At 28.2% G+C, this 16351-nt stretch overlaps 1 protein-coding gene across 3 annotated transcripts in view; it reads right to left on the reverse strand.

Moving 5' to 3' along the window:
• Nucleotides 1-9369, reverse strand: part of srp (serpent) — a 29117-nt gene extending 19748 nt beyond the window's left edge. For all 3 annotated transcript variants that reach the window (XM_075289256.1, XM_075289255.1, XM_075289257.1), the window contains exon 1: nucleotides 6477-9369. In XM_075289256.1, the coding sequence (XP_075145371.1) occupies nucleotides 6477-9160 (2684 nt within the window). In that variant the 5' untranslated portion in view covers nucleotides 9161-9369. The remainder of the gene's footprint in view (nucleotides 1-6476) is intronic.
• Between the last annotated feature and the right edge of the window lie 6982 nt (nucleotides 9370-16351).

A 16351-nucleotide genomic window follows, 5' to 3' on the forward strand; every position in this document is an offset into this window, starting at 1 on the left:
ATAATGTTTGGAAGCATTTTGCACCCAAAAATATTATATGCTTAAAAAAATTCTCCCAAACAATATTGTGCTCAAAATTTTATTTATTTATTTATATATTTACAATCATAATTGTAATTTACATAAATTGGCCGCTATGTGGCTTCAAATTACATAATGAAAATAAAATAAATAAATAAATAAATTATGAAAATAAACAGGTAATATAGGTGCTAACAACATAGGTTTTCGACCTGAATGCTCAAAATTTTGTTTCTGCCTAATTGTATATTCCCCCACATCTTTCTCACTTCCACGAGATTTTTTAGTTCTTAGCACCTTTTTCTGTAATACAAACATTGTAGAAGAAATTATTCAATTGTATGATTTTTTTTTTATTTTAATTTTACCTTTTGCCGGACGGGGATTCGAACAGCGGGCCACACAGTTTGTAAGGATCAAAGAAGTAGCTGATCAATTGCCCAAGGAAAAATAAAATGTTAATTTTGTAATAACAAGCAACAACCACCAACTTAATTCAATATCGCTCCCTGTTAAATAGCGCTCCAAGCTACCAAACACATATATGTTTATAGGCTATTTCTAAATTAATATATGTTTGCATCCAAGCATATTATATTTACAAACATTTTATGTCCCAAACATAATATGTTCTAACATATTAACATATCTGTCCCAAACATGTTATGCTAGTTTATGAACATTATATGCTTGCACTCAAAAATATTGTGTTTAAAAATTTGTGTTCCAAACATATAATGTTTATAGCCAAACATATGAAAAACAGTCTTTTTCAACCGTGCGACTACTATTGCATGCAAATTTTGTTAGTTGTTTGGTATGTTCTTTATGTTAATGAAAATATTTCTCTGCAGCATTACCAAGAGCTAATTCACAAATATGGATGAGAAATGAGCAAGAATTGAACCACAAAATTTTTGGTACATGATGGTACTCATGAAAATCGGATGTATGGTAATTGAAAACGTCTTGTGATTGTTTGGAGTTTTTCTCAGGCATACAATATTGCTGGAGGTATAGTGTAAATGGTCTTGGTAAGCCTTTTTCACCGAAACTACACACCAAGTGTTTGCTGGAATAGTTTTTTTTGACATTAAAAAATGCTACACCAAAATAAAAGTACATTAAAATCTGTAAAAATTTAACACACAGAGTCACCGAAATTATGTCCTTATGGATTTTAATGCGATAATGTAGCAAACGTCTCTCCAAAATTGTACACTTTTGAGTGGTATCTGAATTAGAGAGGTTTCACTGTATACTAATTCTAAACTTACTAATATTAATTAATTTTTATTTAAGCTTTATGGAGAGAGAAGATTAAAGAACTTGATAAATTTATTCATTGAAAATCAGTGATGCCAATTTGGTGCGGTATTCTTTAGAACCAATTTGGTGCAGGCATACTTATACTCATACCTGGTAATAGGAGTTTTTGCTGGGAAATGTCTAGCGAGGAGTGCCGAATTTACGAAATTGATAAAGATGTAATTAAAAAGGTTTGTATTAAATTCACAAAACCACTCATAACTGAAATAAGAAATAGACTCCCTCTAAATATTAATATTTCCAAATTTAATGTCGAAAAAAATGTTTTTCTCCTCTAAAAAAATTATTTAGAAATTTGAAAGACATTATTGACCCAAATTAATTGGATGAATGAATTGCATTCAAAGTAGAGGTGTGCACGTGGGTAATATATTACTCACACATACTCACGACGAAGAAATCTTATTCACGCACACTCACGCACGATATTTTTTGGTAGGACTCACGCTCACGAAAAGAAAATTTGTACTCATGCACGAAAATCTTTTAAATGTCGTGACTCATGAAAAATATCTTGACTCACGAAAAATGTCGTGACTCACGAATAATTTTATGAGTAATCTACCTATAGAACCTGACTGAAAATATGAATATGATTAAAATCGAGAGCGTTATAAAACTTTTAACACTTAGGATGTCACTAAAATTATATGTGCATTGAACTCGTAAGAATTTTATGTTCGTAAGCGGGATTATTTTCGTGAGTGTGTTTTTCCGAAATTCGTTACTCATGCACACTCACGAAGATATTATTTTCGTGACTCACGCTCGCGCACACTCACGCCGTTACCATCAGCGTGACTCACGACTCACGCGCGAGTCACGAACATATTCGTGAGTCACGATAATTTTGTGCCACGGCACACCTCTAATTCGAAGTGTTCAAGGTGTACACTGGAATAGAGGTTCATAATTTCATAAAATTAAAAATGTGTCAAATCACTTTTTTTAATGTTAGTAGTTTTTGTGGGGGGAGATGGAATGTTAGAATTTATAATATATTTTTGGTGCTTTTTGCATTCTGAGTCCATCAGCGTGACTCACGCGCGAGTCACGAACATTTTCGTGAGTCACGACAATTTCGTGTCACGTGCACACCTCTAATTCAAAGTGTTCAAGGTGTACACTGGAATAGAGGTTCATAATTTCATAAAATTAAAAATGTGTCAAATCACATTTTTTTTTTTAATTTTAGTAGTTTTTGTGGGGGGAGGTTGTATGTTAGAATTTATAATATATTTTTCGTGCTTTTTGCATTCTGGAGTTGGCATCACTGTTGAAAATAAAACGTCCGGCAGAATTAACTTTTTCATAGCATTTAGTATGGATCTGGCTGGAGGATATAATATTTCATTATAACATACTTGTAAAACTCTCCAAAATTGTTCACGCAATCATGGTTCTCTTTTTATGAAAATATATTTGCGAATGAATATTTTGGGGACATTCTTCTTGGTATTATAATTGTAGATATTTCTCGAAGTGAATTTCATTAAAATGTTAAGTTTTGTCAACAAACGATGATTTTCTTTGAAAGTACGTCAGTAACTCTCCTGTCTATTACTTCCAGGTGTGTTAGAAACAAATTAAACTTCTCTAAAAGAAATGCGGGTTCAAGACATCAATTTACAAAATAAGAGAAAAAATTAAAAATATCTAATTAAGCACGTGCCGAGCATACGGCGCTCGACAGACAGTGACCCTACCCAATAAACTGGCCCAAAAAAAAAAAAAGAAACACAAACATATCTCATTGTTACCAAACAAAATGTTGGCTACTTCCGCATTTTATGCGGGAATTTGTCTTAAATAGGTGTTGTTGCCACTATGTGGGAGAGGAGAAAAAGAACTGAAAAAGAACAGTATGTACAAATGAACACGTTCTTAAGTTATCATCAAACTCTAAGCTTATGATTTTTTGTTAAGCCAAAAATATATATAAAAGGTGGCCAGGTGTGATAGGGTAAAACAAAAACGAATATGTGGTGCTTAAACCTGGCTACGTAATGTCGAAAAAAAAACTTGCCGAAAAATGTGTTAAATCAGCATTTATAAGCGTCATACATTTCAATACTCCTACTTTTATGTTATGTGGTGCCTGCACTTTTTTTTTTAAAGAAATATGAGATTGTTATTAACAATGTTTTTTTGTTTTTTGCATTTGGATAAATGACCAAGAATGAACGACCTAATGTTTAAAGCTAGATATTTAATACTTATGTCCCCGCAAGAAGGGATTTTTTTTTTCAATACCACTACTTTGATATGTAAAGTAGTTGGAATATAGAATTTTTTTTAAACTCTTTTCCCTTACCGTAATTGTGTTCATGGATTGCGGTCTCAAGCTAAGCAATTATATGGTTCTATATAATGGTTGGGAATGTTTTTATTTTTAACAGCAATGTGAGAAAAAAATTTTAAAAATTGTAGCCTCCTTTTACCTATTTTTCTAATTATACGTATATGGAATATTTACCATATTTGTGATATACATATAGAAAAAATACACTCAACAAATTTTATCAATAATTAATAGCAAGGGAAATATATTTTTTTTTTGTCTGTTTTCAAAATAAAAAAACCTTGAATCCAAAAGTTATTGTCTTACACTTTCCAATAAGAGGTGTTATTTTGATATTAACGAAAATATAATTTTTTGAGATAAATTAACGGATATTTATTTCATTATAAAAAAGGAAGGTTGTTGTCAAATCTGAAATGCAATGTCAGCCAAATGACCACCACGAATGAAATTTTTCATAACCAAATTGCAAAAAAAATATATAAAAATATATATATATAAATATGAAGAAATTATGCAACCTAAATTTTAGATTGCATTAACTTAATCCTAGAAAGCTTAACCTACTGAAAGACCCGTAAAACTAAACATACGTGTGAGGGACATATCATAGTTTGTCATCATGTGGACAAAATTTGTAGATTTTGGTTTTAAATTTTTGTTCTTACACCGATTCTTTATACAAATGCTTTTCATATATACACGTTTTTAGCTAAACTTTTATTTATTGTGTAACAAAAAAATCACATTTTCGGAAATCATTTTCATGAGGAAGTGTGAAAAACTAAAGAACGCATACGTGTCTCAGACGCACATAAGCTGTCTAGGATTAAATTTAGACAATATTAAGAATAAATTTCTTTTTATCAATGACATTTTAATAATGTATATTATAAATTTTCTTTTTAATTTAATTAAACAAAATTATAATTTTAGCTTCAAAATTTTTTTCATTAAATTTAGGACGCGAATCTTGAAAATTTGCATCCCTCCGTTAAAGTCACATGACTTTGGAGGCAAATTTTCCTTAATATGGAATCTTTAAAGTTAAGGTAAATGCACTTCAACTATAGGTTTTTCCATATTTGGCTTAAAGTTTTTTTTTTGGAATTAAGAAAAAGTTTTTAATTTTTAAGTATTTATTAAAATCTGGAGTTTGAAACTGGTATTTATTTGTACTTTGAACAGCTTTATTAATATATCGCAAATAGAAAATGAAAATTCAATAAATAAGAGCTATATCCTGATTTAATTTCATTGATCCCAGATTTAAAGCTAAATAGGTTTATTCTAAATAAGCCGCATATTTAGCTCGGTATCAATATCAAAATCCTTCTTCTTTCTTCACTGAAAAAACAGTGAACCCATCAGGAAGAAAACTTTTGGTTAATTTTAGAAAATTTTAAATATTTTTAGAAATTTTTAACTAAACAGTATTACAAACGCTGGCATCACGCCGATATCACAAAAATAAGTAAATATTTTTTGACGAATTCAAGAAAATTTCTTAGACATAAATATTTTTTTTCACTTGTTAAAGAAAATTTTGCAGTTTGATGGAAGAAATTGGAGTTCAAAATTGCAAGAATGTCTTTAGTGACATACGAAGTTCATGGTGGACGCATGTGTAGAAAAATTTACAAATTTAAAGAAATAATGAACTATTTTGTGAGAAGTACGAATTTAGTAAATCTTCATTCTTCATTTGTGTATAATTTTTTCCCGTTTTTTAGTTCATTTAACTAATATACGCAAAAAATTATTAGAGTAAATGACATTTTTTCTAAACACAATAAATCTATGAACTAGTGAAATAGAGAGTTCGCTTTTTTTTAGGGTTTTTGAATGTGGCCTATGTCCTATGTAGGGTCCAATGACCTGCCTAATTTTGCCTGGAGACGTAGCCAACGAGGTGGAAAAGATTTTCACAATTTTTGTAGTAAACTTAATTTACTATATTTAAAGCTATATTTTTAATGATTATGCTATATTTGCAACTATTGAAATTTTTGGCACAATTTTAATAAAAAATTTTATATTTTCTATTATAGGTACAATAAAAAATCTAACATTTTAAGAATTTATTTCAAAAATTCATTTGTTTCAATAGAATTATTTTTCTGGCTGTATACTGTTAACAATGCAAAGCAAATCGCAGCTATGGAAAACGGTAACGATTGTTTATTTATTTACTTTAGCTGGTGTAGTTGTCGACTGGGGCTTTTGTGGTTAATTTTATTACTGCAATATATTCAAATTTTTCAAATTTTAATTTATGAGAACACTTTGGTTTGGGTTTTGTTTTGCTTTAATTTAATTTAATTTAATTAGTTATATGGGTGAAAAAACTGACCTCCAAATATCAAGGGAAACAAATAAATAAATTAGTCTATTTGTAAACTTAGTAAAACTTATATTAACTTAAGGACAGTTATCTTTAATATAAATTTTTAAAATATTTTCATTGAACCTACACATCCTTGAAAGTTGTAGTCGTGCTTTAAAATCAAATTTCTTTGCCATAACGAATGCATTCATGATATTAAGAAATAATAAAATAATAAATAATAAAATAAAATCTTGAACCTTTATTTTAATGATGGTCCCAAAACTAGGATTTCTTTGAAGATAATTCGTCCTGGACTTAAGGTTTTATTGAGTTACCAAAATGCATATAAAACTTGTAAGAATAAATTCTGAAGTTAAATTCATCGTGAAACTAAGAATATCTGAATATCTATAAGCTTGCATAGAATTAGGTCTCAGTCCCTTCCCATTAAGCAAATTCTTCAACAAAATTCAACATTTCAAAAGAACCACTTACCTATTGGATAAAACCGGCGATGGAGGTGAATTAAAACTAAACATTTGCGCTTGTTCGGGTACCGTCAGCATGCTATAGATGTCCCGATGGCTAGTTCCACTTGCATTTGTCAACTGGGTAAAACTTTGCAGTGTAGCCAAATCTCCCGTCTGAGACAAAGCCGACGAAGGCGATGGCGAATTAGGCCCAGGACTTGCAGCGTTATTATGCTGTATATAATGTACAGCATGCAAATGATGAGGCGTACTGGGTGATGGGGCTTGCAAATGGGTAGGAGCTATCGCTGTCAAATGTGTCAGATCTTGAGTAAGATTTGGCGAATGATACGAATCCTTTAGCGATTGTACATCCACCACTGAGTTCAATGTTAGATAACTGACACCGGTATGGTGATCCTCCAGACATTCATCTTTTAGGGTGTCGTGTATGACCTCATCAATACTACTGGGAGTGTGATGTGTAGAAGCCGCGATATTTTGCGAACCCATTAGGGTATGTTGATGTAAATGATGATCGTGATGTGAACCATAAGGTGACGGATATAAGGCTAAATTGGAACGCATGGTGTTGACGTTATGATCTTCGTGTAAATAGGCGGGAGCAATGGCGTTAACGTTGGAGGGACTCATCAGATGGTTTGTATAATAAGGATTAGAAGGTTCTTGTGAATGATGACCCGATGAATGGCTCGGTATGAAGGAGCCGGACAAAAGCTGCAAATTAATGAAATCTTTGGAATTACCAGCCGGACTTAATTCAGAACCAATTGCTCCTGGATGATTAAGTGATAGATCATAGGCACAAGAATTATAAACACTTAACCAATGCTCGGTACAGGCTAATTGATGTTGATGATGAGTTGGGTGCGGATGGGACGGATGGGGAGAGTGATGTTGAATTTCTTGTTGGGCCACTTGTAAATTTACGTGGTTATTGGCTGATCCTTGACTATTCTGTAATTGTTGTTGATGATGCTGCAGTTCATTGGAGCCAATCACCGCTAAATTGAGATTTGGATCACCACTACTTGCATTACTGAGTATATTAGGATTTAATGGATTTTGATTATATTGTGAAGTTTGTGTTGGAGCATTTGAATTCGATGTATTCCCCGAAATTGTATGGGCCTGGTGCTGATACGAGCCAGCAACAGGTGTTTGCGATTGAGAATTTGTATAATTGGCAATGATCACAGAATTATTCAAACCGCGATAATTCTGCGGTGTATTGGAATCGTTGGCTGTTAGATCTGACGTTTCCAGATTATTTGCGCCGATAAAATTATCATGAGCTAATTTAATATTTGTTTGGTCTTTTTTTAAGAGAGTGCTATCATTTAAATTCACACTATTTTCATTATTATTACATTTATTTTGATTGGTATTCGTGTTTATAGTAGCATTTGCAATGGTTATTACACTATTTATCACTGTTTTATTGTTGGCTACTTGTTTTGCTGCTGTTGTTGTTGTTTCTTTGATTTGATTATCACTAATATTTTGTTCTAAATTTGTCGTTTCACTGTGTTTTATTGCACTTTTTGTAACACTTTCATTGGCCTTTGGAGGCGTTTCTAAAGTTTTCAAAGTGAAATTTGAAGTTGAGAATTTATTATTATTATTGTTAGCACTTTGTGGCGGCGGCTGATAAAGATCGTTTTTCTCTTGTGGATGAGCTTCATTTGCGGTTATCGCCGTTGCCGCCGTTATTGTGGTCTTATTATTATTAGTATTAATCGTCGTTGGTGGTGTCACCACTTCGGTACTATTAATATGGTTGTTGTTGCTGTTGTTGTTATGGGCGAGTAGGATGTTATTTTCGTCGTGGTTCTTCTGCTTCGTTATTGCCGTCGTTGTCGTCGTCGTTATTGTGTTCGTCTGTGGTATTGTGATCACTGTTTGGTTTGATTGTTCGTTGACAACTGATATGAGCATTGGTGTTTTAGCACCCAAAGACGATAAATTCAAATTCGTCGTCTCAGACCTTAAAAACTCACTACAGTCCGTAGAGGTTGTATTTGTTGTTGGAACATTGTTGATGTTATTATTGCCAGCCTGTTGGTGGTAGTTATTGTTGTTGTTGCTGCTGCTATTATAAATGCTATTGTGTGTGTTGTTATGCTCTCTTGTTTCTTGGGCTCCTGCTGCCTGCAACTCAGTATTATCGTTGTTTTTACCGTATGTTGGTGTTGTTGCTTTTGCATTATTGTATGTAGCATTCAAGTGTGTGGGTGATCTTTGCTCTTTACCATACGGACTGTCTGTCTCTTTCTGGGTTGTTGTTAAAAGCGCACACAAAGAGTTCCTAGAGCTAGTTTCTTGGTCTGTAGTAGTTGAATTCTCTTTTTGTCTTGAATCTAAGGATTGTTCATTGACATTTACCAAGTCCTGCTGCATACAGGACTCCTCTGGTCTCTCATAAGAAAACCCTGCGGATTGTTGTTGTAGTAAATTGGATGTTGTAAAGTTTGAAGAAGAAGAAGTGCTTGTGTTTGCAATAGTAGCACCTGATGACAAACCTTTTTGCTTATTTTTATGATTTTGTTTTGAATTCACTATAGCCTTTGTTATTTTCATATTGGCCGCATTTGTCAACAAGGAATTGGTATTGGAATTGGAACGATGTTTGGCTTTTGTCACTTTAGTGTTTAACGACAAATTACGATTAGAGGTGGCACATTTCATGATTTTTTCTTTGCATTTATATTTAACATTTAATATTAGCGTAATTGTATAATACACAAAGAAACCCAATTACTTTTTCCAAACAATAAAAAATTACTTTCTTTTTGGGTTTTATTATTTGAAAACAGTAAAACACAAAAGTATTTCTTCAATTATTTCCGTTTTCTTTTACGAAACCACCAACAGTAGCTAGTGTGCGCGATTTTTACTTAACGTATTGAGTTTTTTAATAAAACTGTGAGGCTCCTCATCTCATCGTATGTTCTACAGCCTCCTAATCTCAGTTTCTTTACAGAAAAAAAACATTGTATTCAGATTCTCCATGAAAATAAAAACCAAAACAAATCTCCGTTCATGTTCCATATAAAAATACAGCAAGTCATTCCAGTAGAAGCCATAACAAGAAGAAGTAGTAATAGTGTTTCTTCTTGTTTAATAAAACCAAGTCTCCATTTTTTTTTTATTAAAATGGTATTTTATTCAATACATTATTAAATAAAAAAGACACAATAATTGACATTTTCTCTGTGATTTGTTCCTGTATTCTCTTAAATGGGTATATTACGCTCTTTTGCCTCTTCTCACATATAATACAAACTCACCACTTTGCCTACTAAGTATTTCTTGCTCTTTTACTCCTTTAGTATTTTACGTATACCATTGTATTTCGTAGCTATCTTTCTCTTCACTCGCATACGATATTCTTATCATTTCAGAAACGCCCTTTATTGTTTTTGTTTTTTGTATTCTCTAAAATAATGATTAAAAATCACAATGTCTATTATATGGGGTATTTGTTGTTATACGCCAGCCATCCATTCATTGACATGACGTCGTTATTTTCACAATTGAATTTTGATTCCATTTTTATTAAATAGAAATTGTTTTAAGACATATTTCATTCATAACTACATATACAGATATGGAAATCAACGACTATTTCTTTTACATAGACATGTTTTAGACATTAAACGTTTTTTTTTGTTTTAAATATGGGTATGCATGGGAATAAAAGAAAAATATACTGGCACATATTATTAAACCGCAAACGAGAACTTTTAGAACATAAAGAATTTGTTTTTTAAATACCTATTAAAGTAATAAATCTATAAGCAGCGTTTCTTTGGAGACATAAATAGAATTGTGATGTATCATGCTACACTCAAAAAACAGTGAACGCATCACGAAGGAAAATGTGGCTTAATTTTAGAAAAATTTAACTAAATAAATAAAAATAAAACTGTATTACAAATTTGTTCAAATATTTTTTTACATATTCAAGAAAATTTATTGGACATCATTGATTATTTAGCTTGTTGAAGAAAATTTTCTAGTTTGATAGAAAAAAAGGCATTAGCTCCATACGAAGTCCAAAGTTGGCGCATGTGTGTTAAAATTCAAAAAATTTACAACTTCTTTACTATTTTGTGTGGAAATACAAATTTAGAAAATCTTTATGACTTATTTATGTATAAATTTCTCCTTTTTGGGTTCATTTAACTAACGTACAAAAAAAAATTATTATGGTCACGGAAAAGTTCTTATATTTTAAGTAAGACATAATAATTTCCATGAACTAGAATAGCGTCAAACTGGCTTTAGTGACAACAATTTTCTATAGAAATAAATTTTTGACAAAATATTCTACAGAAATAAAATTTTGACAAAATTTTCTATAGAAATAAAATTTTGATAAAAATTTCTATAGAAATAAAGTTTCGACAAAATGTTCTATAGAAATAAAATTTTGACAATATTTATATAGAAATAAAATTTTTACAAAATTTTCTATAGAAATAAAATTTTTACAAAATTTTCTTTAGAAATACAATTTTGACAAAATTTTCTATAGAAATAAAATTTCGGCGAAATGTTCTATAGAAATAAAATTTTGACAAAATTTTCTATAGAAATAAAATTTTGACAAAATTTTCTATAGAAATAAAATTTTGACAAAATTTTCTATAGAAATAACATTTTGACAAAATTTTCTATAGAAATAAAATTTTGACAACATTTTCTATAGAAATAAAATTTTGACATAATTTTCTATAGAAATAAAGTTTTGACAAAATTTTCTGTACTCAGAAAAAAATTTCACGAAAATTTTTCAAACTAAAATTTTAGTCGAGTTTTAAAAAATATTCAATTAAAAATTTAATTGATTCAACAAATTTTTTAATTGAAACAAAAATCAATCACAAAAATTAATAGTATCAATTAATTTTTTTAATTGGATCAATTAATTTTTTAATTGATACTGTCATTTCTGTGATTGAAGACATTTCAATTAAAAAATCAATTGGATCAATTAATTTCGTGATTGAATCAGATTTTTTTTGTAGAAATAAAATTTTGACAAAATTTTCTACAGAAATAAAATTTTGACAAAATTTTCTATAGAAATAAATTTTTGACAAAATTATATATAGGAATAAAATTTGGCAAAATTTTCTATAGAAATAAAATTTCGGCTAAATGTTCTACAGAAATAAAGTTTTGACAAAATTTTCTTTAGAAATACAATTTTGACAAAATTTTCTATAAAAATAAAATTTCGGCAAAATATTCTACAGAAATAAAATTTTGACAAAATATTCTACAGAAATAAATTTTTAAAAAATTTTCTATAGAAATAAAATTTTGGCAAAATTTTCTATAGAAACAAAATTTTGACTAAATTTTCCATAGAACTAAAATTTTGACAAAATTTTCTAAGGAATAAAATTTTGACTAAATTTTCTATAGAGATAACATTTTGACAAAATTTTCTATAGAAATAAAATTTTGACAAAATTTTTTTATAGAAATAAAATGTTGACAAAATTTTCTATAGAAATAAAATTTTGACAAAATTTTCTATAGAAATAAAATTTTGACAAAATTTTCTATAGAAATAAAATTTTGACAAAATTTTCCATAGAAATAAAATTTTGACAAAATTTTTTATAGAAATAAAATGTTGACAAAATTTTCTATAGACATAAAATGTTGACAAAATTTTCTATAGAAACAAAATTTTGACAAAATTTTCTATAGAAATAAAATTTTGACAAAATTTTCTATAGAAATAAAATTTTGACAAAATTTTCCATAGAAATAAAATTTTGACAAAATTGCCTATAGAAATAAAATTTTGACAAAATTTTCTATAGAAACAAAATTTTGACAAAATTTTCCATAGAAATAAAATTTTAACAAAATTTTATATAGAAATAAAATGTTGACGAAATGTTCTATAGAAATAAAATGTTGACAAAATTTTCTATAGAAATAAAATGTTGACAAAATTTTCTATAGGAATAAAATTTTGACAAAATTTTCTATAGAAACAAAATTTTGACAAAATTTTCCATAGAAATAAAATTTTAACAAAATTTTATATAGAAATAAAATGTTGACGAAATGTTCTATAGAAATAAAATGTTGACAAAATTTTCTATAGAAATAAAATGTTGACAAAATTTTCTATAGGAATAACATTTTGACTAAATTTTCTATAGATATAAAATTTTGACAAAATTTTCTATAGAAATAAAATTTTGACAAAATTTTCTATAGAAATAAAATTTTGACAAAATTTTCTATAGAAATAAAATTTTAACAAAATTTTCTATAGAAATAAAATTTTGACAAAATGTTCTATAGAAACAAACTGTCGTTTACATGAATACAAGTTCTGTAAATGCAATCTATGGTTTTTCATCGAAAAAATTCTCTAGATTTATTTTTCAAAACTCTGAAAAAAGCTAGATCTAGCGTGGAAAAAGCCAGTATATTCGGGGGATAGTTACAAAAATCTTTTTCGAAACACAAATACAAACAATTTTCTGCATATGTATACAAATTTTATAAATTCAATCTATCTTCTTCGTATTACCGAAAAGATTTTATACATTTTTCCACGATATGTTTTTCAAAACTGTGAAAATATTACATCAAATACGTGCATTGTTAATCACAAAAGTAAACTGACTAAGCCATTGTTTTGTTTATTTTTGTCGCTAAGGTTCTATGGTTTGTTTGAAAGACAATTCTTAAGATTTAATAATGAACGTTAAGCCGATGTGTACTCATGTGCATTTGTTCTTTCAACAATCTGGCCCAAACAATGCATTGACCATATGGCGCTTAACGTCTTCTGAAAATATTTGAGGACAATCGGAAAAGTAATATTTTTACAATAAATTAAAATTTCCAAAAGTTAATAAAACACTTAGATGTGTTTTTTGTTTAGGTAAGTGATTGATCTTCGACTTAAAATTAAAAATAAACAAATATATATATATGAATTTACGATTTTTTTTTATTTTTGAACATTGTTGAGATGGAGTGGAAAATCCGTTGACAAGATTTAAAAAATAAATGGATATTATTTCACACTCCAGGCTATCATACACAGAATAAATGTGAATTATTTTATGGCAAGAATGAACTACCTCGTGCGAAAATTGAAATAAATTGTATTCCATTTCTTGGTAATTTAAAGACCTTTTTGAATTTTTAACTAACATTTACGAAATTCTTCCTCCTCATAAGAGCAATAGTAAAGAAAAATAAAAAATAAAAAATATATGGAAATATGTGAATTTACAAAAATTATTTTATTTTTGAAGATGGAGTGGAAAATCCGTTGACAAGATGGCAAAAATGCATGGACAGAATAAATGTGAACTATTTTTTGAGAAGAATGAACTATGTCACTCGTGCGAAAATTGAACTTAATTGTATTCCATTTCTTGAGAATTTACATTTTGAGTTTTTAACTACCATTTACGAAATTCTTCCTTGTCATAAAAGTAAAAATGAACTAAAAGTGAAGAAAAATTATTGGCTCCAAATCATTGCCATACGAGTATTAAGTGTATTAAGAAGTGTACTAAAATTTACTTCAGCTTTTGTTACAATATAACTTATTTGTACACAGAAAAAAAAATTCACGAAAAATTTTCCAATTAAAATTTTAATTGAGTTTTAAAAAATATTCAATTAAAATTTTAATTGAATCAACAAATTTTTTAATTGTTGATTCAATCATGAAAATTAATAGTATCAATTAATTTTTTAATTGGGTCAATTAATTTTTTAATTGACCTTTAATTAATTTTTTAATTGATACTATCATTTCTGTGATTGAAGACATTTCAATTCAAAATTAATTTTATCAATTAATTTCGTGATTGAATCAGAAAAAAATTTTTTTTCGTGTGTATGATCATGGAAATTTATACCTACGTTTACATAATTAAAAAATTTACATTTACATAATTAAACATTACTTGGAAACAAAAATTTCATTGATCTGGGGAAAATTTCTTACAAAATTTTAAAAATTATCTAACAAAAAATATTTTTTTGTTATAAACACTCGTATTGAATAAAATTGTAATAAATACAAAAATTAGCGTTAATTCTACAACGCATTTTTTCTGTGTAGGCAGCTTGAGATGTAAGAATAAATAAATCTTCCTTTACACTGAAATTAAATAAATTTTTCACAAAATAAATTTTTTACAAAATTTTAAAAATTATCTGAAACAAAATATTTTTTGTTAAAAATATTGAACTAAATTCTTTTTCTTTTGTTGTAATAAATACAAATTTTATCTTTAGTTTAACAACGCATTTTTTTATGTGTAGGTAGCTTGAGATGTAAGAATAAATAAATCTTCCTTCACACTGAAAGTAAAAAAAAAAAAATACAAAACAAATTTTTTACAAAATAAATTTTTTACAAAATTTTAAAAATTATCTAAAACAAAAATATTTTTTGCTATAAATATTGAACTAAATTGTTTTCCTTTTGTTGTAATAAATACAAATTTTAACTTTAGTTTAACAACGCATTTTTTTCTGTGTAGGCAGGCAGCTTGAGATGTAAGAATAAATAAATCTTCCTATACACTGAAAGTAAATGCAAAAGATCCAAATAGGTTGACCTTTCCAATATTGCTCGTATATATATCGAACACAATTTACACAAGGGGTGGCAATATAAAAAGTTTGAGGAATTTGATTGCCCAAATCATCAGCTAAAGTTCTCCAACTATTATTTAAAATATTTTAGAGACATTTTTTGAGGATACATTTATTGAGGAGAGAGACTCCACCAAAAATAAAATCCGCTTCTCATATTTTGATTATAATTTATATTTTAAATGTTGGTCTACTTTTTACGATAATAAAATATCACAAAATTTATAGGGAAGGGTAGTCCCGCAACAAAGTAGATCGCTAATTCAACTTTTTTTTAATTGTCCCTTAAGAATACTTTTTATAACCGCCTAATATTCAGACCCACTTTTCACTATTAAGGATTTTATTATTAAAATTAGTACAGCTTATAATTCCATAATTTTTTGTATTGTATGGTCAATAAAAAATCAAATACAAATTTAATTATTTATTATTTAAATATTCAATAGCTTCATCATGATTTATTATTTTTTCGTAGCTTTATTAATTTGAAATTATTTATTGAACCTTTTCACAATTTCATTCATTGTATGCAATATAATTTGTTAATTTATAATATGTGTTCATTACATACAATAATTATTAGAACTGGCATAACATGGTCAAATAAATAAATAATACACAGAACATATAGTAAATAAATATTTACTTATTATGCATATATAGAATCCATGCATACATCGAATACAATCTTACATACAAGTCATGCATTAAAATTGAAGACAAAGTCAATAGTTAATTCACAGTTTATTTTCTTATCAGCAGAAATATTTTATTTTTCCTTTTCTTGTTTTTGGAAGTCAAGAAAGTTCAAAACAAAGCTAAAAGAACTGAGGATGAAAAACAAAAAAAGCACAAAACAAAAATTAATATTCTTAAGAAATGCTTTCAAAATCACATCTCTCGAAACAATAATAATAAATTTCACATTTGTTCTTATTCAAAACGAACTCTGTTCGGCCTCATTGGAAAATAATTAAATGTTTTATTTGTAGATTATATGAACCCTAGTATATCGTTGGTTAAATTATGATGACATGACTATACGACATAAAACCTTATTCAGGTATCGGTTTAGATTTGGATCTGGATAATCAAATTTTATTCGATTCTGTTGAAATTTGGTAAGTGGTGTACCACGCTAACAAGCAAAAAAGAGGCCATTATTAAATATATAAATTTTTATATAAATTTTTATATAAATTTTTATTTATT

This window comes from Haematobia irritans, chromosome 1, assembly GCF_050003625.1.
Source record: "Haematobia irritans isolate KBUSLIRL chromosome 1, ASM5000362v1, whole genome shotgun sequence".
In the NCBI taxonomy this organism is placed as follows: Eukaryota; Metazoa; Arthropoda; class Insecta; order Diptera; family Muscidae; genus Haematobia; species Haematobia irritans.